Below are 26,461 nucleotides of genomic sequence, written 5' to 3'. Positions count from 1 at the left end.
GAAAGATATTATAGTATTGATATATTCTCTATGATGTACTTTCTCTCCCAGGACCAATTTTATTATGATTGAGATTTTGTTCCTCTTTATCCCCTTCACCTATTTCACCATGCCAGCAATCCCCCATGGTAACCATGAGACTTAAAAAAGGGCAACAGAGAGGGGAGAGAAAGAAAAAAAGAGCACTTGCATGAAATGAAGAGAAGTGGCTGAAAGTACTGTTGAGCCATAAATGTAAGCATAAAAGAAAAAAATTACTTCATATGCTTGGTGGCTTCAACATTCCTATCAATCCCCTGGTCATTCTTATCAGATGGTTAAGAAGTAAATAAAATGAGTGCATTGTATAAAACATTATTCCAGATCATCTTTCTGATAATGAGAGGTAGAATCTCCAAATAATGATGATAATGGTGGTGGTGCTGCCAGAGGCAGCTAATAGCTTTTAAGCCTTCACTCTGTGTCAGGCCTTGTTCTAATTATTTTACATATACTTATACAATTTAATCCTCAACCCTATAAAGTAGGTACTATCATTCCTATTTTACAGATGAGGAAAGAGATACACAGATATTAAGTAACAAGCCCAAGACAACAGCAAGGGATCCAGGATTAATACTCAAGCAGCCTGGCTCCATAGCTTGTGTTCTGAACTGATACAGTTTATTGCCTTCAAAAACCAAAGAGTCTCACTATTGGTAAAACAAAATACACTAATCACAAACTTTTTTATTAACACTTCTGACTTGACTTTAAATCTAGGTTATAAATTAAGAAAATATCCATTGAGGTATTCTTTTATTTTTTGGTGTTTCTGACCCAGAAGCTGACGCAAGGTTCTAATCATAACAAGTATTCTATCTACTATTACTGCTTTCAAAACTGCTAAATATTATTGTACCAAGTAACAGCAGATTGAATACAAACCAACCCCAAGAAGTAAATAATCTATTGGATGGTTTTTTTCTATACTATATATAATCCTATCAAGTATCAGAAGATTCCCATGGGAAGTTATCTTCAACTCATCAACTAAAAATGACCCAGAGATGAAAGTACTATAAATGATGACTCTCATATGCCACAGATAGGAAAATAAATGTGTACACTTTTGGAAAGCAATTATTATGCCTATTACATGCCTAAAACTATGCTGGGAACTTGGGGATACAATAGTGAATAAAATACAACTGTGAATAAAACAGACTAACATCCCTACTCATGGAGTTTAATTTACTCTGGAGAGAGGTGTGAGGAAGAGAGAGACAAAATGTAATATGAGAAAAATATATAATATTTAGAGTGGTAATAAGTATCATGGAAAACAGAAGGCAGGAAAGGAGGTATAAGAAGGGTTGGGACAAGGAAGATAGAGAAGCTTACATTTTAAACAAGGTGACAAGAGAAGGCTTCCACTGAGAAGGTTACACTTGGTCAAAGACCGGAATAGAGTACTGATATTGGAACAAAAGCCCTAAGCTAAGATCAAGCCTACAGTGTTTGAAGGAGGAGACCAATGTAGCTGGAGCACAGTAAGACAGAAAGATACATAAGTCAGAGATGAGAGCAGGGAGTACAGGAACAGATCACCTTTGGCTTTTACTTCTGAGGGAGATGAACAAAGGAATGACGTTGAGCTTCTGTATGCTTTTAACAGGATCATTAAAGCTTTGTTACAGAGAACTAACTGTAAGGAGACAAGGCAGAAGCAGGGGAACCAGTTATGAGACTACTACATTAATGCAAATGACAAATAATGGTGGTCTGGACTAGGCTGGTAGTGAATGACAAAAAGTGGTAAGATATGTTCACATTCTGGATATATTTCGAAGGTAGAGTCCATAGCCAACAGGATGGATTAAAGTAGATTAGAGATGGATTCAACTGAAGCTGTGAAAGAGAGGAGTCAAGAATGATTCTACAGTATCCAGCTTGAACAACTGGAAGATGAGAAGGATTAAGGAAGGAGGAAGTCTGGGTCGTATCAGGAGTTCAATTTGGACTTAGGTTTGAGATTCTAATGAGACATTCAAAAAACTCCTGAAAAGTAGGCAGTTGGATGTATGAGTCTAGAGATCAAGGAAGCAGTTTAAGATAGGGATGTTAATTTGAAAGTCATCACTGTATATGTGACATTTAAACCTTGAGATTTGGGTTTCAGTTCTGCTAAGGCAGCATATATTCAGTAAAGTTCATCTCTCTCACTGGTCACAACTGAAAACACTGGATTAAACACAAAAAACAACCAAATGACTGAAAAATAAACAAAGCAAAGGGATTATGGAGAAAGTTAAAACTTGGAGAAGCCCCTGCACAAGGGTGAGTTACCAGTTTTCTCTTTTTTTTAGACTTTCTTAACAGCTTTGCCCCAAGGACAAACCCAGTCCTGGAGTTGCACAGGCAGCTAAAACTCTCAAAGAAACTCCATCTTTCTAACCAGAGGAACCAGGAAAAGAACTCTCTACAGGCCAGAAAGGAAGAGATGAGGCTCACAATATAGAAAGCCAGAGAAGAGAATCCTTAATTCTGTACAGGGACCTATGTAAGTCTCAGGTTCAATCTTAAGATAAGCATAGGACAGACCCAAAACAGTACAACAAAGCCTTAAAGAACTGAACAGACTTTAACCACCACCCAAAGAAGGGAAGACAGAAGCTGTCTAAACACAACTGAGTTGACTGCTTGTTGAAACAAAAATGTCAATGTTCTCCAGAGGATCTATACAACGTAACATTCACTTGTCCAGGATACAATCCCAAATTATTCAATATCCAAAGAATCAGGTAATTGTGACCAACTCTCAAGGGAAAAGATAAACAACAGATGCAGAATCCAAGAAGGCTCAGGTCACAGAATTATCAAAGACAAAAGCAGTTATTTGGACTATTACAATTAAAGAAAACACACTAAAATGAATAAGCAGTAGTTATCAGCAGAGAAGTGAAAACTATAAAATGAACTAAAAGGAAATTCTAGAGCTGAAAATATAGTATTTGAAATAAAAAACCCACTAAAGATGGTCAAGAGCAGAAAGAGGATGGAGGAGTCAGTGAACTTAAAGATCAATATAAATGATCAAATTTGAAGAACAGTAAGAAAAGGTATTTAAAAATGAACAGAGCCTCAAGGACCTGTGAGACAATATCAAAAGGTCTAATATATGCATCACTGGGATCCTACAAGGAGAATAGAGAAAAAATTGAGGCAGAAAAAATGTTAAAGAAATAATGGCTAGATAGCCCCCGAATTTGGTGAAAGACATTATTACAGACTTAAGAAACTCAGAAAACCCCAAGCCAAATAAATTAAAGAAACCCATGCCTAGATAGAGAACAACTGTAACTGCTAAAAATCTTGAAACTGGTTGGAAAAAAAGGAGTGATTATATGCATGTGAACAACAATGTCAATGACTGTGTACTTCTTATCAGAAATCATGGAGGCCAGAAGAGTGAAACAACATGTTTTAATTGCTTAAAGAAAAACCCTGTCAACCCAGAATTATACATCCAGCAAAAATTTCCTTTAGGAATTAAGGCTAAGTAAAGACATTCTCAGACGAAAGAAAACTAAGAGAATTCATATCCAAAAGGCCTACTTTATAAGAAATGCTAAAATAAATTATTTAGGCTGAAGGAAATGAAAACAGAAAAAAATTTGGACCTGCAAGTAAGAAGAAAAAGCAACAGAAATGATAAATATGGGGGTAAATATAAACAACTTTTTTTTCCTCTTAAGGTCTTTAAAATATGAGCAATTGTTGAAAACAATAATTACAACATTATCACTCTATAGCATCTTACTACACTGATGGACAGTGATTGCAGTGGGATAGGGGGGACTTGATAATAAGGGTGAATGTTGAAGACACAATGTTGCACATGTGAAACCTTTGTAAGACTGCATATCAATGATACCTTAATTTTAAAAAAACTATAGTTAAAAAAATTCACATAGCATGAAGACTAAAAAAAAAATCAGAACATTATCTTTGGGAGTTTTCAATGTACAAGATATAATACATATGGTAATTATAAGGGTTGGTGTAAAGCAGAGGTGAGTTGGTTAATGGGTGTAAATGTTTGCAAGGTTTCTACATTTTATGTGAAGTGGTACAATATTAACTCTAAGGAGACTGTGAAGGTTAAGTATGCATACTATAACTTCTATAGCAGTGGTTCTCAACCTGGAGAGATTCTGCACCCCAAGGGACAGTTGGTAATGTCTGAAGACATTTTTTGATTGTCACAACTGTGTGGGGAGGTACTACTGGCATTTAGTGGGTAGAGGCCAGGAATATTCACAAGTTCCACAACAAAGAATAATCTAGCTCAAATATCAGTAGTGTTGAGGTTAAACCCTACAACAATAAAACATAACAAAACAAAACACTAAAACTATAGAGTTAGGACCAAAAAGCCAATACATAGATTAAAATGTCATACTAAAAGTATTCAAATAATCCAGAAGGCAGGAGAGGTAGAAGAGACAAAAAACAGAGAGGGCAAAGAGAAAAACAGATAATAAAACAGTCAACTGAAATCCTACAATATCAATAATTACATTAAATGTTAGTACTCTAAATAGCACTGTCCAATAGAAATATAATGCAAAATCACATATGTACTTTTAAATTTTCAGGTATATATTTTATTTAATCTAATACATCCAAAATGTTTCATTTCAAAATATAAGCAATATACAAAACTATTAATGAAATACTTTATGTTTGGTTTTTCATATTAAGGATTAAGAATCCAGTGCATACTTCACACTTACAACACATCTCAATTTGGACTAGCCACACTTCAAGGATTCAACAATCATATATAGCTAGCAGCTATTTATTGGACAGCACAGGTCTAAACACTCCAAAACTAAAAGGCAAAGATTGACAAAATGGATTAAAAAATACACTACTGCCTACAAGAGATGCACCTTAAGCAGATAAATAACACAAGGAAGTTTTGAAAGCAAATGGACAGAAAAAGGTAGATTATGCAAACAGTAAGCATAAAAACGCTGGGATAACTATTTTAATCAGATTAAAAGAGACTTCTAGACAAAGAATATAACCAGAAATAAAGCAGGAAATTTTGTAATGAAGAAAAGAGGACAACTTATCAGGAAGACATAACAACTATAAATGTGTTTGTGCTTTATAACACAGCCTAAAAATAAATGAATTTAAATTGACAGAACTAAAGGGAGAAAGAGGCAATTCGCAATCATAGATTTAAACACCCCTCTCTTGGCAATTGATAGAGCACGTCAAATAAATCAGTAAAGGCAGATCTAAAAAATCCTATCAATCATGATTTAATTGACATATACAGAATACTACATCTAACAACTGCAGAAGCAGAATATGCATTATTTTTTCACATGTACATAACTTTAACAATATATAACATATGTGGAGCCATAAAATAAATTTCAATAAGTTTAATAAAGGATCAAAATCAAACACAGAATTTTTTACTACAAAAGAATTAAATTGGAAAGCAGTAACAGTAAGATATGTAGGAAAATTCCAAACATCTGGATATTAAACACTGTACTGCTAAATAATCTACAAAGACAAAGTTACAAGAGACATTAACAGTATTTGAACTAGTGCCGTGGGGTGGCACAGTGCTGAGCACACTTTGGAAAGGGTGGAGGTGGGGTAGGAAACACTGCCAACTCTGGATTCACCACCCAGTGAAACTTCCAGCAAGCAGAGTTTCCAGGGCTGGCAGGAAAATGGTGCAGTGAGTGAGGCTGAAAAGGGGAGAAAAAGATAGCAAAGTAGGAATGCAAGGTGGAAACCTCCTCCCAAATATGCATAAAAGAAGACAACAGAGCAAATACAACTAAACCTGAAAATGACGTAAAGACTGCAGAATATACCACCTACACCTTGGGAAGAAAAAATGACTACACAGAAAAGGGTAAAGGGGCCGAGCTGCCATCAAAAGTGAGACCCCAGCCCTTCCCCAACCCCAGCCCACAGGCAGAAGAAAGAGGAACAGACAAGAGTCCAGGAATGCTGCACACCTGGGCCTGGAGATCTGCTCCGGGAGCATGAATCCACATTACATTGGGTTCTCCCAATTAGCAGAGTGGGGCATCAGGGACAGCTGGAACACTCTGGGAAGCTGAGCCTCTAGTCACTTGTGGAAGACAGGCACACTCTGCTGGCCCTGAGACCCAAAGCAGAGGTGGCAGTTTGAAAGACTTCCCAGAAGTAGGAGTGGAGCCAGAGGGTTGGAAAGAGCTCTCTCCTTAGGAGAAAGGGAAGATGAATGCAATCTCCCAAGACCCAACAGGTTGGGAACTCTCAGGAGCCGCAGACCTCCATCCCCCTCGATGGCAATAGAGCCCTGAAGCTCCTCCCTGTGCACTCTGCCAACAAGCCAACCCACTTGGCCCAGCAGCAGTGTCAGACTTCGCTGCCTGGCAGGCAAAGGGACACTCTCCTAGTATTCTTGCCCTGTTTCAGCCCAACTGGAGAGGTGCTGGCAGGAGCCATCCCTGGGATCTCCTTCCTCCCACCAGGTATCCAAGCCCAGTGTTGCACATCCCACCATGCACCAGAGCTACCTCCTTAACCCAGAAGCTCCACCATTGCTTCAGGGCAGGCAGAGGGTGGCCCTGCCCAGTGACCCCAGCAGAGGCTTCTGCTCAAATCACAAAGGCAGCTGAAGCAAACTGCAGTGCTGCAGACAGACAGAAAGGCACCACCCACTGCAACCAACAGCTGGAGTTCCCATAAAGGAGAACCAGGCACTGAAGAGTAAAGAGTCTTGAACTTCTGGGCACCATAGGACACCTTCCTCATAAAGGTATTAGTTTATGAGCCAAGAAGCATATAAGATCCATCTAAAAAAGAGGAAGAAACACAGAAATGAGGCAACAGAGAAACATTGATCCAAACAAAACTACAGGACAAGACACCAGAAAGAGAGTTAAATGACACAGATATCACCAATCTTGATAAAGATTTCAAAGTAAAAGTCATTAACATGCTTACTAATTTGCAAAAAAGTATTCAAGATCTCAGGGGGGATGTCAACAAAGAGATAGAAGACCTGAAAAAGAGCCACTCAGAGCTAAAAAATACAGTAACTGAAATGAAATATACAATGGAGGGATTAAAGAGTAGATTACTGCAAGCAGAGGAGACACTCAATGAGATGGAAATTGGAGAACAGGAACACACAGAAGCTGAGGAACAGAAAGAAAACGGATCTCTAGGAATCAAAGAATGGTAAGAGAGCTATATGACCAATCCAAATGAAATAATATTCATATAATAGGGGTACCAGAAGAAGAGAGAGGCAAAGGATAGAAAGTCTCTTTAGAGAAATCATTGTTGAAAAGTTTCCCAGTCTGGGAAGGAAATATAGACTTAGGTCATGGAAGGCAGAGAGCCCCTAACAAAAGGAACCCTAGGAAGACAAGACCAAGACATATAATAATTAAAATGGCAAAGATCAATGAAAGTAGCTAGAGAGAGGAAAAAGATTACTTATTAAGGAAATCCCACCAGGTATCAGCAGGCTTCTCAGCAGAAATTTTCCAGGCCAGATGGGAGTGGCATGATGTATTTAATGTACTGAAACAGAAGGATGTCCAACCAAGAATCCTCTACCTGGCAAGATTATCATTTAAATTTGAAGCCAGCATTAAAGTTTCCAGACAAACAAAAGTTAAAGGAATTCATCACCACTAAGCCAGCCTCACAGGATATATTAAAGGGACTGCTGTAGATGAAAATACTACTAAGGCTAAATAGCTTTCACCAGTGAAAATAAACCCACAGTAAAGGTAGTAGACCAATCAATTACCAAGCAAGTATGAAATTAAAACAAAAGAAGCAAAATCAACTATATACAAAATCAGCCAAGGGATACACAAAAAGTGCAGATTATGACATCTAATACAAAAAGTGGAGGGGAGGAAGAAGAATAAGAAGAAAAAAAAGTAGATTGTGTTTGAAATAGAGGAATCAGCAGTTAAAAAAATTTTTAAACAGAAATCCATTCACAACCCTAAAAAAACCATCAAATAACAAGAGAAGAATATAAAAGAATGAGAAAGGAACAGAGAGGAGCTATAAAACAGCCAGAAAACAATTAATAAAATGGCAATAAGTACATATCTATCAGTAATCACCTTAAAGGTAAATGGACTAAATGCACCAATCAAAAGACACAGAGTGGCAGAATGGATAAAGAAACAAGACCCATCTATATGCTGCCTATAAGAGATTCACTTCAAACCCAAAGACATACACAGACTGAAAGTGAAGGGATGGAAAAAGATATTTCACAAATAATAGGGAGAAAAAAAGAGGAGTAGCAGTACTCATATGAGACAATATTGATTTCAAAACAAAGAAAGTAACAAGAGCTAAATGACATCACATAATGATAAAGGGATCAGTCCAACATGAGGATATAACCATTATAAATGTCTATGGACCCAACATAATAGGAGCACCTAAATATGTAAAACAACACTAACAAAATTAAAGGGGGAAATAGATTGCAACACATTCATTTTAGGAGACTTTAACACACCACTCACATCAATAGATCAACCACACAGAAAATAAATGAATAAATAAGGAAGGAAACGGAGGCACTAAGCAATACATTAGATCAGATGGACTTAACAGATACCTACAGAACATTCCACCCAAAAGCAGCAGGATACACATTTTTCTCAAGTGCACATGGAATGTTCCCCAGAATACATCGCATACTACTCCACAAAAAGAGCCTCAATATCAAAAGGATTGAAATTGTATCATAGACCACAATGATATGAAACTAGAAATAAATTACACAAAGAAAACAAAAAAGCCTACAAACTTATGGAGGCTAAACAACATGCTTCTCAATAATCAACAGATCAATAAACAAGTTAAAACAGAAATCAAGCAATATATGGAGAAAAATGTAAACAAAAACTCAACAGCCCAAAATCTGTGGAATGCTGCAAAGGCAGTTCTAAGAGGCAAGTACATAGCAATACAGGCTTATCTCAAGAAACAAGAACAATCTCAAATAAACAGTCCGAACTCACAATTAAAGAAACTAGAAAACGAAGAACAAAGAAGCACAAAGTTAGTAGAAGGAAGGACATAATACAGGTCAGAACATAAATAAATAAAATAGAGAAGAACAAAGCAACAGAGAAAAACAATGAAACTAGGAAAACTAGCAGAAAGAGAAATCAGGAAAACAACTCAATTTACAATTGCATCAAAAAGAATAAAACACCTAGGAATAAACCTAACCAAGGAGGTGAAAGACCTTTACTCTGAAAACTATAAGACACTCTGAGAGAAATTAAAGAATACACCAATAAATGGAAAACTAACCTGTTTTTGTTTTTGTCAACCATTATTGTCAAAATGGCCATCCTGTTCAAGGCAGTTTACAGATTCAATGCAATCCCTATTAGAACAAATGGTTGTAAAATTCATATGGAACTACAAAAGACCCCAAATAGCCAAAGCAATCATGAGAAAGAAGAACAGAGCTGTGGGATTTACGCTCCATGACTTCAAGCTCTACTATAAAGCTACAGTAATCAAAACAATTTGGTACTGGCACAAGAAATAATCCATAGATCAATGGAACAGAATAGAGGGCCCATGATATAAACCCAAGCATATATGGTCAATTAATATATGATAAAGGAGCCATGGATATACAATGGGGAAAAGACAGTCTCATCAACTGGGAAAACTGGGCAGCTACATGTAAGGAATGAAACTGTATTGTTATCTAACTTCATACACAAAAGTAAATTTGAAATGGATCAAAGACCTGAATGTAAGACATGAAACCATAAAACTCTCAGAAGAAAACAGGCAAAAATCTCTTGAACCTAAGTATGAGCAATTTTTTCCTGGACAGATCTCCTCCGGCAAGGGAAACAAAATAAAAAATGAACAAGTGGGAGTATATCAAGCTAAAAACCTTCAGTACAGCAAAGGATATCATCAACAGAACAAAAAGGCAACCTATATTATGGGATAATATATTCATAAATGACTCACCTGATAAGTTACAACCAAAATATTAAAGAACTTATATACCTCCTCAACCAAAAAACAAATAACCTGAGTAAAAAATGGGCAGAGGACCTGAACAGACATTTCTGCAAAGAAGAAATATGGATGGCCAGCAGGCCTATGAAAAGATGCTCCACATTACTAATCATCAAAGCAATGAAAATTAAAACCACAGTGAACTACCACCTCACACCAGTTAGAAGGGCCACTATTCAAAAGACAAACAACAACAAATGCTGGCAAGGGTGCAAAGAAATGGGAACCTTCCTACACTGTTGGTGGGAATGTAAATTGGTGCAACCACTGTGGAAAGCAGTACAGAGGTTCCTAAAAAACTAAAATAGAAATACCATTCAATCCAGTAATTCCACTTCTAGGAATTTACCCAAAGAAAACAAAATCCCTCATTTGAAAAGATATATACAACCCTATGTTTATCGCTGCACTATTTGCAATACCCAAGACATGGAAGCAACCTAAGTGTCCATCATTAGATGAATGGATAAAGAAGAGGTGGTACATAAAAACAATGGAATATTATTCAGTCATAAAAAGAAAAGAAATCCTGCAATTTGCAACATGGTTGGATCTAGAGGATATAATGCGCAGTGAAATAAGCCAGGCGGAGAAAGATGAGTACCAAATGATTTCCCTTATTTGTGGAGTATAACAATGAAGTAAAACTGAAGGAACAAAACAGCAGCAGACTCACAGACTCCAAGGGACTAGCAGTTACCAAAGGGGAGGGGTGGGAGAGGGTGGGAGGGAGGGAGGGAGAAGGGGATTATGATTGACACACATGGTGTGGGGAGGGTCATGGGGAAGACAGTGCAGCACAGAGAAGACAAGTAGTGACTCTGGGTCATCTTACTATGCTCATAGGTAGTGACTGCAATGAGGTGTGGGGGAGACTTGATAATATGGGTAAATGTAGTAACCACAATGTTTTTCATGTGAAACCTTAATTAAAAAATAAAAACTGAACATATCAAGTGTTGGTGAAGATGTGAAACAACTAGAATTCTCATACACTCCTGGTAATGATGGAAATGGTACAACTACTTTAGAAATAAGGAAGAAAAAAAAAAAAAACCTCCAGATCCCACAAACTAGTTTCCCCATTTTCCTTTCTGCAAGTCTTTATTCAAACACAATTTTTAGTTGGAATTACAAATATAATATCTTATCCTTTTTTATTTACTTAACAGTACATTATAAGTACTCCTGAATTGTATAATAGAAATTATTTGCATTCTCTGTTATCTCACTGCTGGTATTATCCAAGATTACATGTTCTAAAAAATCCACTATCAAGATAGCTTATATTCATGTTTCACAGTGTGATGGAGATAACATGGATGGAAGGGAAATTACTGAATTCTTTTAATGGTGAAAATGAAATTTTCTCATGAAACTTATTAAATTAATCTGCATCTCATCAAAGACATTACCTTCTTCACAGAGTCCCAGTGCTTCATAAGTAAGGAGTTCATTGGCAGAAAAGCAATCATGAAGTTCTATTACATCAATATCACTTGGGCTTAGGCCAGATTTCTCATAGCACCTTCTGGCAGCTTCTTTACTCATATCAAAGCCAACCTAAAACCAAAACCATATGTAAACAAATTAAGGGCATCAAAACTGGGAATTTTACATAAGGCTTATAAGAGATTAATACATATAACTATAACAACTGAGAATTAACCACACATATTGAAATTTCAGTTGATTCTCTATTACACAGAAAGTCCAAATAAAAGAATATCCAGGATGGAGAAGGTACAAACTAAGTTTTGTACTATAAAGACACAATTTTAAACAAGATGTATAAAAACGACTTAGAATCTTCAGGCCATATCTTGTGCTAAGTTTCAGAAACTTTATCAAACCACAGTGTATAGTTGTGGTAAATAGGTTAAAGAGATTCATCAATAAATAGATCACTATGATTTAGAAATACTGAGAAACATGGGGGAAATCCCATGTGAAAGTAAACAACTTTCTTTTAGAAGATCATACAGAATACCATTTTTCCAAAATCCATGCTCTTAACACCCTTTTGGTCTCAGATAATAATATGCAAACTCAACTTTTCCCCAAGGAATAAAATTGTGGTAAAATGAAACTGTGCTGTAATAAAAAAAACCTGAGTATAAGTTCCACCTCTGCCACAACCTAGCTTTGTGATCTAGGGACATTTTCAAATTCAAAGCACTGTTGTAAAATCATTTTGTAAACTGTAATTTCATGTAAACATTTATTGTAAACATGATTATTTATATATGTGTATATATGTTTATGTGTACATGCTTATTAATGTGTGTGTGTGTGTGTGTGTGTGTATATCCTCAAATATTCAACTAACTCTAGGTCTGAATTCTCATCTTCTTTACTTCCTCTGTTTTGTATGTAATCTTCAGTCAGAATCTTTAAAGATCTAAGGGCTAAGAAAGTTCCTGAAAATATCCTTGTTTTTCTCTTAACTCTGTAGAGCTCTGGGTATAGTCAGTCAACTCAGAATAAAAATAATAGCATGTCTAGTGCATGGCTCTATCATAAGAAGTGTATGTTCTCATCAGTTTATTTTCCTTTAATAGATTCTTATGGATGGATTATAAAAGTAAATTTTCCAGACCAGTTTTTCTCAAGTAAATAACTTTCAGAGCTGATGAAAACAAGAAATTTTTTTAACAGAAATCCCTCAATTGATTAATAAAACAGAATTTCAGACACACCGTTTTAATAATGCTTCTTTCTTCAAATGAACTTGGGAAATCAGTTACCATCTCTTGTGCCACAATTTCCACAGCTTTGGATTGCAGGTGATGCTTCTGTACAAATACTTCACTAGCCAAAATTGCTGCTGCAGCACCATCTGAAGTGGGACTAAGAAGAGGTAAAAATAACCATTTACACCTAGTCCACATCAATCCTAGGATTTCAGAGTCTTCCAATGTGGGAAGAAAAGCTGAGTGTGCTTGCTGGTCACTAGATTGTCATCTTTGTGGTATCTTCAATTAAAAATTATAGTCCCCCACAAGAGAACTGAACCTCTATCAAGAACTTAAATGCTATTAGTCACCACTTGGTCTCTAAGTATCTCTCCCAAAAAGTTCTTTTTGCAAAGAATCTCAGATTTGCCTCTGCAGATGCATAAGGCATCTTCTGGTGACTTCCGAGGAGTCTACAAAGTTATTCCTATCCTAGTGCAATAAAGATTCTACTACAGGCCTAACTAGCTCCAACTTTTCTATCTCACAAATAGTGAGTCTTGGAATCCTTTTTGGAAACTGGGAAAGGATCATAGGAAATACCAGAAAGTCCATGGTTTGGTTAAGACTCTTGAGATTGCCTCAAAAAATAGATCTTTTCCTTAGAGCAAGCTGTGAAGGAAGGTGGCAAACACGAGAAATCTTCCAGAGTTTGGATGGACTTTTATAAATGGGGATATCATCACCCTGCAACAGATAAAACCTGACCCCACTTACTCACTTGCTTTCCAGTCAGCATCTCTAGGGCACAGTCAGGTGATAACTAGGCACAGGCAGGACCTGGGCAGTACTAACTCAATCTTCTAGGAGGCAGACATTGTCAAGCAATTTTCAAAATGCAACTATTATCATTATTAGGACTGTGATTTTTTTTTCTTTTCTTGTTTTACTTCTATTCTTGGCTACTATGAGTAAATTTTCTACAATAAAGTATACAGCAAACAAAATGCTCAAGGGAAAAATTTTGGACTCCACTAGCCTACTAAGCCACATTTAAGTGAATAAATACAATTAAAATAAAGGAGGTAGAAATCATGAGAGAAGGAAGTAAAATATATAATTTTCCAAGAGAAAAAAGTCTGCCTGTAGACAGGAATAGGAAGTAAGGGTGTTCACTCCAGAGTGAGAACTACATTGGTAGTTCTAAAAAAGCAGATACAGATACAGATATACTCAGATACAAAGCCTAAGGTTTACCCAAGGTAGGAGTGGGAGCAGGGAACAGGAGGGAGTTACTTTTCTCTATTAAACATTAAAATGTGTTTTCCTTACCAACATTGTAAGACAGTCAAAAAATCAGAAACTTTTGGAGATGTCATCACTTCATCTAAACTGTATTCCTTTTGGAACTGGGAATACCTAAATACAAAATAAGTAGTTACAGAATGTGAGGTAACAATTACAATTTTTGTTGAAGCTGTTTCAGTTCAGAAGTTAGAATAATATGTAAATAGTTTCCACAACCAAAAACACAGGCTTTTATGAACAATTTCAACCTTTAATAAGTCAATTTTCTGAGCTGATTTTTAAAAAAATCCTAACTCCAAAGTAACATAAGTTGCATAATAAAACATTTGACTAATCTTTGTCCTGGGTTCCTGGCATGAAGCTTCTAAAACCCTTGGAATTTCCTGAATGATGGAGTGTCTTTGTTATGCTAATAACATAATCATGGTGGGCCCCTAGTTGAGGGGAAGAGAAAGGTGCTGAGGCAGAGGGCTGATCACCGGAAGGACCAAACCATGGAGACGCAGGGTTGGAACTTCTGATACTGTTTTGACCCCTAGGGAGAAGAGGGGGACTAAAGATTGAGTTCAATCATGTAGGCCAATGATTTAATCCAGGACACCTGCATAATGAAGACCCAGTAAAAACTGTGGACACGGGAGCTTCATAGAGCTTCATGGTTACTAAGCACTTTTGTATGCCACGAGGGTGATGTATCCAGAAAACATGGGGAGAGGTCATGGAAGCTCTGCTTTAGGAACCCTCCCAGACCTCACCCTAAGTGCCTATCCATTTGGCTGTGAGAATGTATCCTTTATAATAATGTAGTCATAAATACAGTACTTTCCTGAGTTCTGTGAGTCATTCTAGTGAATTATTAAACTTGAGAGGGTCATTGGAGCTGCTGAATTTATAGACAGTCAGAAGTGTAGGGCCTGGGGATCCTACTTGCAGCTAACATCTGGAGTGAGGGCAGTCTTGTGGAAGACTAAGTTCTACATTAACTCTGGGAAATTAATGACAGAAATGAATTGCAGTACATTCGGTTGTTGTCAAACCAGTTGGGTTAAAACAGAACATACTTTTTTTTTCTTTTGGAGAACTATAAAATACTAGTTTCTTAAAAGCAAAATTAAATGACCTCCAATTCAGCCAACTTTTGTGGTGATGATATTATGCAACTACTAATGGAGTTCTTGAATAAATATATAAAATCCATGATAAATTATCCACATTCTTCAAAACACATATCTTTTCTCATCACTGCAAAGAAGAGACTTATTTTTATCCCCTTTGGCTTCTCTAATAATATAATCAGTTTCAGAAATTGCACTGAGAAAATATAGTAGCAGCAACAGATACCACAAGACAGTTTCTAAAAGCAAACTCAATTGGTGTGGAAATTAAAAAACAATTCAAATGTTTAGAAATAAAGCCTGAGTAACTTAGATCTGCATACTAGCATCTGCACCTTTGCTTTTAAAGTTAGCTTTGAAGCAACTTTCAAAAACCACCATACTTGTGCCAGATCCTGTGCTAGGCAAAATGAGAACAAGGACACCGTCTTCATCCTCAGAGAACTCAGCCTGAATCCATAGCAAACAACTGGTAAAAAGACATTACCGAAAACAAGTAAACCACCTAAGAGACTGGAGATATTGGGTCAATAATTATGGTAAGAAATGGTAAGGGCCTAAAGTAGAAAACTGGAAGTGAAAGATGGAGAGACAGGATGAATTCAAAAGATAGTAAGGAGGCAGAATCACTAGGATTCTGTTCTTCCCAACTCATATGCAACTCATACAGGACCTGAGGAAGAAGGCAGACTAAAGAATGACTTATAGTTTTCTATCTTGAATAATTAGGTATATGTCGATGTTATTCATGGAGTACTAAAGGAAAAGCATGGTTGAGAGAAATTATAAATTCTGTATGTTGACTATGAGGCATTTGTGGGACACCCAAGTGGAGACAACTAGGAAAAAGTTATAGACACAGGTCTGAAGGCTCAAGTGACATGAGTAATCCCTAATCCTATACTACTTATCACAGATTCTCACTGCCTTTAAATATTCTTATAATTTATGAGGAAATACTTAGAATAGTTTCTTAATTCAACCTTCTTAGAAACATGTAATATAGTATCTTTAATGACTGGTCAGCAAACAGAATTCTCTTTCTTCTCTAGCCAAGCAAAACCTAGTGCAAGAAGTTAGCATCTGAAATTTCTGAGCCAAACTTAGGGGGCTATTTTTGGCTGTTTCAAAGAGTGCTAAATGGCTAAATGGTGAAACTGACATCCAGAAATAATACTTGCCTACTTAGCAAAACCGAGAACTTATAATATATAAGAGAAAGTCCATGGGGGCAAGGAATTCATCTGTCTTGCTCACTACTGTATAACTAGCAGTTATAGCAATGTCTTGCACATAGTAAGCTACTGAATACATTATTGAGTGAATGAAATTCCTTTAGAAGAATGCTATAATGAGTGGATAAATGAGTGCCTGGCTAGGCAGGAAATTAAGTAAGAGAAAGACTTGGAAGCTTTGATTCTCTGAGAGAAGTTAAAAGTTGCTCTTTGGAGGCTCAAAGCCAGGAAAACTGCAGTGCTATCAATTCCTCAGTATGCCGGTCCACTTCCTTACTAGTTTTAAAAAATGACAAGGATATTTAATGGTTCTTCAAGGTCTAAGAACAAAGAAATCAGCTCTAGACCATTTTTATGGGCTTCAGACTGCTCATCCTAACTCTATTATAAAGTAACAAAAAAGTTCTATCGATAATGTTACTAGTTTCCAATATGCTACTAGAGTTTGAAAATACAAAGATGAGACATAATCTCTGCACAAGGATCACCACCATCAGAGGAGAAAGACGTACAAATGACTAGGTGTGATACAGTGTGATGTGTTGTGATAGAGGTATACAAGCAATGCAATGAAGCTCATGAGAAAAAATAGTTATGCCCTGGAAGCTTTCACAAGGTGTTGTAAGAAGCAATGATATTTGGTTTGAGACTTAATGAGTAAGTAAAGAGTCACCAAACAAGAGAAAAGTAGAAGGATATTCCAGGGAGAACTAAGAGCATAAGTAAAAACATAGAAGTAAGTATTGATAATACACTTGGGAAAATCCAAGTAATCTGGTGAGGCTAGAGATTGGGAATAGCCAGGGAAGTGGTAGGATATAAGAATGGCAAAGTAGAATGGGTAAATTATAATAGGCTTGGTACCTCATATGGAAAAATTTCTGTTTTATAATTTAAGCAATGGAATTGCACTGAACTTTCACAATACCAGAATCTTTCACAAAATACCATTTGGTCCAAGTGCATGGGATTAGACATTATTTGTTATTTAGGTATGCGCTGAATTCAAACATCAATTTCAAATGAGGAGAATAAGGAAAACTAGCAGTAGCATTAAGTATTAGAAACATTATATTGCCACTACTTGGAATGAGCAAGTTACCTAATTTCTGTAAGCCTCAATTTCCTCATCTACAAAGTGAGAATAAAAATATCTCTTTTATAGGATCCTTGAGAGGATTAAATGAAAATGTATATAAAAGTACCTTGCATAGTGACACAGAGTTGGCATTCAATACATTAGCTACTATTATTCTTTTATTGCTTGGTGGTATTGCTTTTGTAGAGATTCTAATTATGAATCAACTATATTTGGCAATCATATTGCTATGAGCCAGGCATTGCGCTAGGTACTAGGGATTCAAAGATTAATGACCTGTAATACACGATATACTTTCACTTCAGATTATTTTTTGGGATATAAATAATTACATTATTGTACCAGAGTAATAATGGCAGTAATACAATTAAAATGCATTATTAAAGTAATACAAATAATTTAATACAAACTTATTAAAATGGCTACTAATATGCATTTTACAAATGTTTTAATAGATCCCAATAAACTGAGAAGTTTTAAGGAATGGCCTAAAATGATAACTGGTTATTTTCAACTAAAATTATTACAGTAAGTTTCATTTACTAGAATTGCACTGTATAATCAATTATATATCTAAACACCAGCCATTCACTTTCTTCTTTTAAAGAGTTATTAAGCTTAACTGGTATCCTAAATATAACAGACCAAAAAACTGAAACAGTAAAGTAGTCAAAAGTTTACTGGGGCACAAGCCTTTATATTAATAGTAATTTTTTAAATACAGTTAATATCTTTGAGGTCTTGCATTTGTTTTTCAAGTTGCATATTACATAGCAGAATTGCCAGATTTTCACTACTTCATGTCTCTGAAATACTTACGGGTTGTTAACTGAATGTTTATGATTTTTCCATCCAATTTTTGCAAAATGTTCAACTTTTGTTCCTGTAGAGCAAGCAAACATCTATTAGTGGTTAATGTTTTTCTGCTGCTTATCAACAAATGTTGCAATGGTACTCAGTATCCTGCTATTTCCACATTTTCTCTGGCACAGAGAAAAACTTCCACACTGATCCCTCACATAAGTATTTCTTTATAATTAAACTTGGGTATACTTAATGAATTGAATCAACTGATAAGCATGTTATAAGAACAGTTCAAACTGGCCTATTCTACCTACTATATTTAGGGTCCAATTTCAAAAACCACAAAATCTAGCCTGGGACCACAGTAGATATAAGGCAGGAAAGCATTGCCAACAATTCTTCAAGGAGTCTGCCAAAACCTCAAAAAAAGCCCCTGGTCTAAGTGAATTTTACAAGTCACACCCTCCAGGGCCTGATCGTCTTCTTTCCTTATGATAAGGCAGAAAAGTCTTTAGAAAAGTTACAGCCTAATAAGAAATACATATGCTTTTAAAATTCCTTAACAGGAAGTTTAAAGAACAGTGTCAGGAACACAAAAGCAAGCACATTCATGAAGAAAAAAATTGCAAAAATCCTTTTTACTATTTTTAAAAAGACAAAACAGGATAAAATAGGTTTTGAATCCTCTTTTGGAGCTAGAAAAGGCCAAGGAAGGAAAAAGTCCACAGATTAGCACTGATAATGTTAGGTAATGGATGGCTAGCAAAGTGGAGAGTCCCCATCTTATCACTTTTTTCTCTGTCAAGGAAGATGATCTTCAGAACAGAAATGACATACAATTAAGTAAACCTTATCTCAATTCTATTAAAAAGAGAAAGTAGAGTTCACACTGGTGATCTCATACAAAGAAGCAGCCAACATTGGTTCATTAAGAACAAGCGACATCAGCTTAATGTATATTTTTTATTGTAGATTGGCAGATCAAATGAAACATAATATCTAGATATCAGCAAGACAATTACATTTTTCAGAACATCTTTGGCACAAGATAAAAAAATACTGTAGTGTGAGTTTTATTTTTCCCCTTTTTTTTTCTTTTGGTGTTATTTAAAAAATGAGGGTTCTTCTGTCAAATAAATTTATATAATACTGGGTTAAACAAAGTAGATTTTTTTATAGCAAGACATTCAGAGCCTTTACTATTACAATGTATTATGACTGTCCAAAGGCATTAAAGTATGAAGCATTTCCCAACTTACCTGACCCACATCATGGAGCATCTTATTAATGTCCCACAGACTACACACTAGGAAACAGCAGGCATTGATTAATGCATTAACCTAGAAAAAAGTGCCTAATGATAAACTCTAACCTCAGTCATGCTCTGGTTAATATTTCTACCAAAAATTGTATTAGAAAATTAAAAGTGTGCTCACTAAACCTGATGCTATAATGGTAGATCCAAATAGACCATGAAGGTTCGTTGTCAGTTTGTTATCAATGAAATATAATTACCTAATATAATTACTTAAGCACCCAGTTCTATTCCTGGACCCCCAAAACAACCTAGGAAAAGGAGCATCAACTATGAGAAAGGCTCTGAGGTCCTGCTTGACTACAAGTTCAATGTGATTTAGCAGCGTGATGTGACTACCAGAAAAGCTTACATGCAATACCAGTATAGCAATTAGACTGGTAAGGATGGATCATGAAACATGTCTAATAAAAACACTTAAAAAGAAGAAGAGAAACTAAACACAAAGTCAGACTGGCTTCAGGTATTAGAAGAGCTGTAAGTAAAATATGCTTATTCTGTGAGTCTCAAAAGACAGACACAGACCATGGACAGAAACTGTAGGGAGACAGACTTTTGGAGTTCAACATGAAAAAGGACACTGTAATAATTGAAATCACCCAAAAAGATGGAATGAATGACCTCAATTGGTGGCAAATTCCTAGTTACAGGAAGTACAAATGCTTTATTTTCACATATTACAAGATTTACAAGCAATTCATGCATGGATTGGTAGGAAGAGGGGTAACTAAGCCATAAAAAAGCACTTAGCATAATAATATTTAACATAAAAGATATTCAATAAATGTTGATGTCCTTTTTTTTCTTACCACGGGATCCAATTAATCTACAGAAGATAGCAACCCTATGAAAAATGTTCTGACAGCGACTTACCATGTATTTATAAAGCCTGGGCACTTAATGATGAAGGGCTTGTTGACTAGTGATTCTGAACTGCCAATTCAGACTTATGGCTATTCAGAGGATATGCCTAGTATAAAAAGATTTCAATCTCCTTGAATCAAACTTTGAAGTCACAAAAATCTACTGATTTACAGCAGAATGTAAGCTACTATAGTCTTACATAATTGATTTCTAGTGCACATTCACAAACAGCAACTTCAAATGATAACTTAAAATTCTACGAAATTCCACAATTCATTAAAAATCTATTAGATGAAGAACAGCATTTCAAATAAAATGCTGTACATTTATACTTCAAATTTTGGACTAGAAAGCTGTCCAACTATTCTAAGCAATATAAAACTTGAGAAAATATAAGCTTAAAAACAGACCAGACACAGGATTTCCAGGTAGCCAACAACAATGGAAGCTGCCTAAACCTGTCTCTCCCCATGCTCTTCAAAAACAATATAGAATAACAGGAACAAATAAACCTGCACAAAACCATACCCTAAGCATAACTAGATAACAAAAATCCAAAAATTCTAATTATCTTTGAGTGAAAAAAAAGAAAGGAGGAAAAAGTGACCAAACCCCAGCCAGCAATTGCACAGCAAACCTTTTGGGAAACAAGGGCCATCTGAAGAAAAACTGCAAAGGAGAGAAGAGGGGAACTAGTGGCAAGCCTACAACTGCTCTAAAACTACCACAGGGAAGAGAAAGACTCCCCTTCAAGTATGAAAATACTGAGGAAATATTTCTACAAGGAAAATACTACTACAGGGAAGGATCTGAAAAGAACGGGAATTCAATGTGGTAATCTTTAAAGGCATAACTCTGGGAGAAAATAAAAGGCAAAAAGAAAAGGAAAGGTACCATTTGACAAGTGAATAATGAAAGAGAAAGAAGCAAAAGGGTAAAATTTTAGGGTCTTGCAAGATCAAAAAGAGAAAGAAAAAAGTCAGTGAACACACAAACCATCTCTCAAAAAATCCACTACAGAAACAGGACTTTATTACACTAACATAAGAGGGTGCCACAGAACTAAGAATCTGCCCAAATGTAAAAGTAACACTCTCAAATCACAAAGCAATAAAATTAGGAATTATTAATAAAGTGAATTCTCAACTCAAAAAAACTAGAAAAACAACAAAGTATCTAAATAAAGCACAAGGAAGATAAAGACAGAAATTAATGGGGTAAAGAAATAACAAGTATTGACCAAGATGTGGAGAAAAGGGAACCCTCCTACACTGTTGGTGGGAATATAAATTGGTCCAGCCACTGTGGAAAGCAATATGAAAGTTCCTCAAAAACTAAAAATAGAAATACCACACAACCCAGTAATTCCACTTCTGAGAATTCACCCAAAGAAAACAAAATCACTTACTAGAAAAAAACATATGCACCCCTATGTTTACTGCCACATTATTTACAATAGCCAAGACACGGAAGCAACCAAAGTGTCCATCAAAAGGCAAATGGATAAAGAAGATGTGGTACATATTTATAATGGAATACTATTCAGCCATAAAAAGAATGAAATCTTGCCATTTGCAACAATATAGAGGGTATTATGCTAAGAGAAATAAGGCAGGCAAAGACAAATACCATATGATTTCACTTAAGTGTAGAATCAAAAAAACAAAACAGAAATAGACTCATAAACACCAAGAAGAGACTGGTATTACCACTGGGGAGGGGTTGGGGTAGGTGAGTAAAAAGGTGAAGGGATAAAGAGGCACAAAATCTCAATTTTAATATAAGCTAGTCACAGGGATAAAAGTACAGCATAGAGAATATAGTCAGTAATGCTGCAATATCCTTTCTATGTTAACAGTGACTACACTTATTGGGGTGAGCATTTAGTAATCTAGATAATTGTCTAATCACTAAGTTGTAGACTTGAAACCTACATAATATTGTATATCAACTATACCTCAATAAAAAAAAAGGAAAAAAACTGAAATTTATGGGGTAAAGAGTAGAAAGAATAGCTATAATCAAAATCATGTTATTTGGGAAAAATTTAACAAAATTTCATGGAAAAAAGGAGAAAGCATAAATTACACAAAAATGAGAAATAACAAGGAAATCCCATGGAAATAGAAAAAAACTTTAAAACTGTAAAAGATGACTTTTTAAACTTCTGTACAAAGATTTGAAAATTTAAATGAAGTGGATAATTTCCTAGAGAAATACAGAGTACCAAAATTGACCCAACTGGAGACAGAATGTTTAAACATAGAGAAATAGATAATTACCAAGCAACTACCCAAAACACAAACAAACAAAAAGAACCAGTTCCAGATGGTGTCACAGGAATTCTACTAAACCTACAATGATCAGGTAGTCCCAATGCTCCATAAATTACATCAAAGCATTAAAAGTAAAGAAAAGTTAGGAAACGAGTATAAAATTAACACCTAAACTTGATAAAGACTTAAGAAAAAGAGAAAATTACAAATCAGTTTCACTGACTTGAAAGTATTAAATAAATGACAAAATCTAATTCCACATTAAAAAATCAACACATTATAACCAAGTAGCATTCATTCCAGATTTGCAAAGTTGGCTCAATATCAGAAAGCCATTAATAAAATATTAGTATTTTACTAATATTATTATATTATATAACTATATAATACATATTATATAATAATGCTGTAATAATTAATATTATTAGTCTATTAACAGATCTGAGTGGGGGACACAATGCAATTAACTCCATAGATGCTAGAAAGGCCCTTTGTAAAATTCAATACCCATTCCTGAAAAGAAAAAAAACCTCAAGAAAATAAAAATTGGTGGATACTTTCTCAACACAATAAATCATAATATATAAAAGATCTTGAAGTCAGCATCTTATATTATTAATGGGATAATAACACCTTCCCATAATGGATTATTGTGAGAATTGAATGAGATAACCTAAGTATAGAAGTTCATTCATTCATTCATTTGTACATTCAACAAATGTTTACTGAGTATTTAAATAGTCTAGGAATTACAGAAGAGAAGGGAGGGGAAAAACTTTCTTCTGGCTAGATTACTTGCCTAGCACTGTGCCAACACTAGATATACAGAAGGTATTTTGAAAATAAACAACTGACAATGGTTACTGCTAATGTGGAGTTTATATAGACTAAAATTTAAACAAATAAAACCACACACAATATATATTGAACATAAATAATGCAGAGTGCAATGAAAGAAAGCAACAAGGGATTATCTATTAAAGAGACTAACAGGAGGGACCAACTTCAATTTGAATGGTCAAGGAAGGAGTTTCTTTGAAGATTAATTAATTACAAGATACCTGCTTTGTGCCAGGCACTGTTCTAGGTAATAGTCAATGAGCAGGGAATAAAACTAACAAAATTCAATGCTCTTGTGGAACTTTAATTCTGGTTGGAGGAGACAGTCAATAAATAAGAAAAAATATATATGCCAGATTTTTTTAAGTGCCATATAAAATAATAAAGCAGGAAACAGGATAGGAAGTTCTGGGAAGAAGGGTAGTGAAAGAAAGCAGAAGATGACATTTAAGTAAAGACCTGATGGAAGTAAGGGAGCTAGCACTGATGATACCTTGAGCTGGCACAATCCAGAAGTAGAAATAGCAAGTCTAAGGCCCTGCCTGAAGTAGGAATATGCTTACTGTGTTTCACAAACACAAAGGATAGTGTGGCTAGAGCAGAGTGGTGAAAGAAAAAAATGGTAAGAGATTAGATCAGAGAGCTAATGGAGGGTGGGGAATAAAATTATGCAGAAGGTTTTAGGCCATATTAAGACCCACAGTTTCCGTCTGATTGTGATGAGAACACACAGAGAGTTTTGAGCAGAGAAGTGAAATATTTTTAAAAGCAGTACTCTGGCTGTAAAGTAAGTAACTGACTGTAAAGGTACACAAGCAGAAGGAGAAAGACCAGTTAGAAGACTCCTATAATCCATGTGACAAATTATGGTGACTTGTGCTACAGTAAAAAATTGATAGATATGGTGAGAAATGGATATTCTGAGAAATGAATGAAAAGGTTTGTTGATACACCGAGTGTCAAGTATGAGTGGAATCAACAGCAGCTCCAGTGTTTTTGGCCAAAAGTCCCAGAAAGATGGAGCTACCCTTTACTGAATGCGGAAAACTTCAGGAAGAACAGATGGGGAAGGGAGAAGTTGAAAGAACGAATTAGGACTTTGCTTTAGATCTGTTAATTTGAGATGTCTATTAGACATTCAAGTGGAGATACTTTTGTAAATAATTTTTGTAAAAAATTTTGGAGATACAAGATTTTTTTAAGACCTAAAGGATAAAATGAACTGACTTTGAAAGAATGGAGTAAAGAGCACAAATGACTGTGAAGTCATTTGTTTTTTGTCTTTCTCTGCCCAGCTCATTTCACTGAGCATAATATCCTCTAGATGCATCCATGTTGTTGCAAAAGATAGGATTTCTTTTCTTTTTATGGCTGAATAATATTCTATTGGGTATACGTACCACAATTTATTCTTTCTTATCTCACGGTACACAACAATGTACGTGTTCACGGTCATATAAAAAGAACATCCTATCTGCACAACCCCAAGCTTTAACTAACTGGCTAAGGTAGGACAGTTGTTGACCATCAGTCCAAAAACTAGGATGTTAATCTACAAAATACCAATCAACTATGAGATTTAAACCTCATAAAACACTAGAGAATAACACAATATGATAGACTTATGATGGATTCAAGTACAAAGAATAAAACTTGGCTATTTAAGCCTATTACCAAGAGCATCATTAAGTCTTATTATATTCACATCTGGTGATCTTCAACGTATAGTCCATGATTACAGGAGAAAAGATTTACATTATTTTTTCCATTTTAATTTCTTGTTATGGGACATTCTAGGTATTTCCACATGATTTCCTATATATGAATACTTTTTCTACAACTAAATTCTACATGGACTATTTCTTCAACTTAATTAAAAAACCACGTTATATCTATATATTCTGGCATCCTCCACAGTTCCTTAATAAATACCTATTGGTTCTCCTCACATGCATATAACTACCAATGGATCTTAAAGTATTTTTTAAACATACCATATTTTTCCATGTGCTCTCTTCCAGCAAACCCAAACATCTGAGGAGCAACTGGATCGGCAGACAATCCATATTTATTGATCAAAACCTGAACATGTTTATCCAATGGATTGGTCTTCTTTGAAAACTAAAAGAGGGGAGAAAAAGCAAAATTTAATAAGTTCTTGACATAATAAGTATCTCTTTCAACTATTACAGTGTGACTAAGACATTCATTTATTCTAAATGTGTAGACAATGTGAATAAAATGAGTCAGGAAATGCTTTGTAGGGAAACATAAGAAGGAAAAATAATCAAGTGCCAAAGAAGTATTAATTTTTTCCAGAAACATTTATCAAGAATCCTGTATGTACCCATAACTACTCAAGATACAAGGGATAAAACTGAACAAAACAAAGTCCCTGCTCATCTGGCATTTAAATCTGAGGTGGGAAGAAGGCAAAAGGGGATGAGGATGAAAATAAATAAAAATGTAAACAATAATGCTATAAAGAATAAATCCAAGGGGATAAAAACTGAAGGTAGAAAGTGCTATTTTATAGACAGTAGTCAGGGGAGATCTCATTGATAAAATGATATTTAAATAAGGATGTGAAGGAGCAGGACATAAGTCATCTGGATAATCTTAGGAGAGAAGCATTCTAGGTAGAGGGAACAGCAAGAACAAAGATCCTAAGGAAAGAGCATGCTTGGGTATTTCAGAAGGCAGTGAATTAAGATTAGGATATTCAGAGAGTATATCACCTTTTCCACAGTTCTAGAATAGAACACAGTTACTTCCACAAATATTCATAAAGGAAAAACAGTTTCTTGCCAGTTTACCTCCTAA

The 26,461-nt window shown here is 35.4% G+C and overlaps 1 protein-coding gene across 1 annotated transcript in view; it reads right to left on the bottom strand.

Moving 5' to 3' along the window:
* Positions 1 to 26,461, bottom strand: part of SCP2 (sterol carrier protein 2) — a 130,489-nt gene that overhangs the window by 59,381 nt on the left and 44,647 nt on the right. Inside the window, exons 6-10 of the mRNA XM_037021795.2 lie at positions 25,633 to 25,759; positions 18,359 to 18,422; positions 14,115 to 14,201; positions 12,807 to 12,957; positions 11,523 to 11,670 (exon numbers count right to left, since the gene is read on the bottom strand). Coding sequence (XP_036877690.1) covers positions 11,523 to 11,670; positions 12,807 to 12,957; positions 14,115 to 14,201; positions 18,359 to 18,422; positions 25,633 to 25,759 — 577 coding nt within the window. The remainder of the gene's footprint in view (positions 1 to 11,522; positions 11,671 to 12,806; positions 12,958 to 14,114; positions 14,202 to 18,358; positions 18,423 to 25,632; positions 25,760 to 26,461) is intronic.

This window comes from Manis javanica, chromosome 4 (genome assembly GCF_040802235.1).
Source record: "Manis javanica isolate MJ-LG chromosome 4, MJ_LKY, whole genome shotgun sequence".
NCBI lineage: Eukaryota > Metazoa > Chordata > Mammalia > Pholidota > Manidae > Manis > Manis javanica.
The sequence above is the reverse complement of the archived record's forward strand: the minus strand, read 5'-3'. Positions and strand labels throughout refer to the sequence as shown.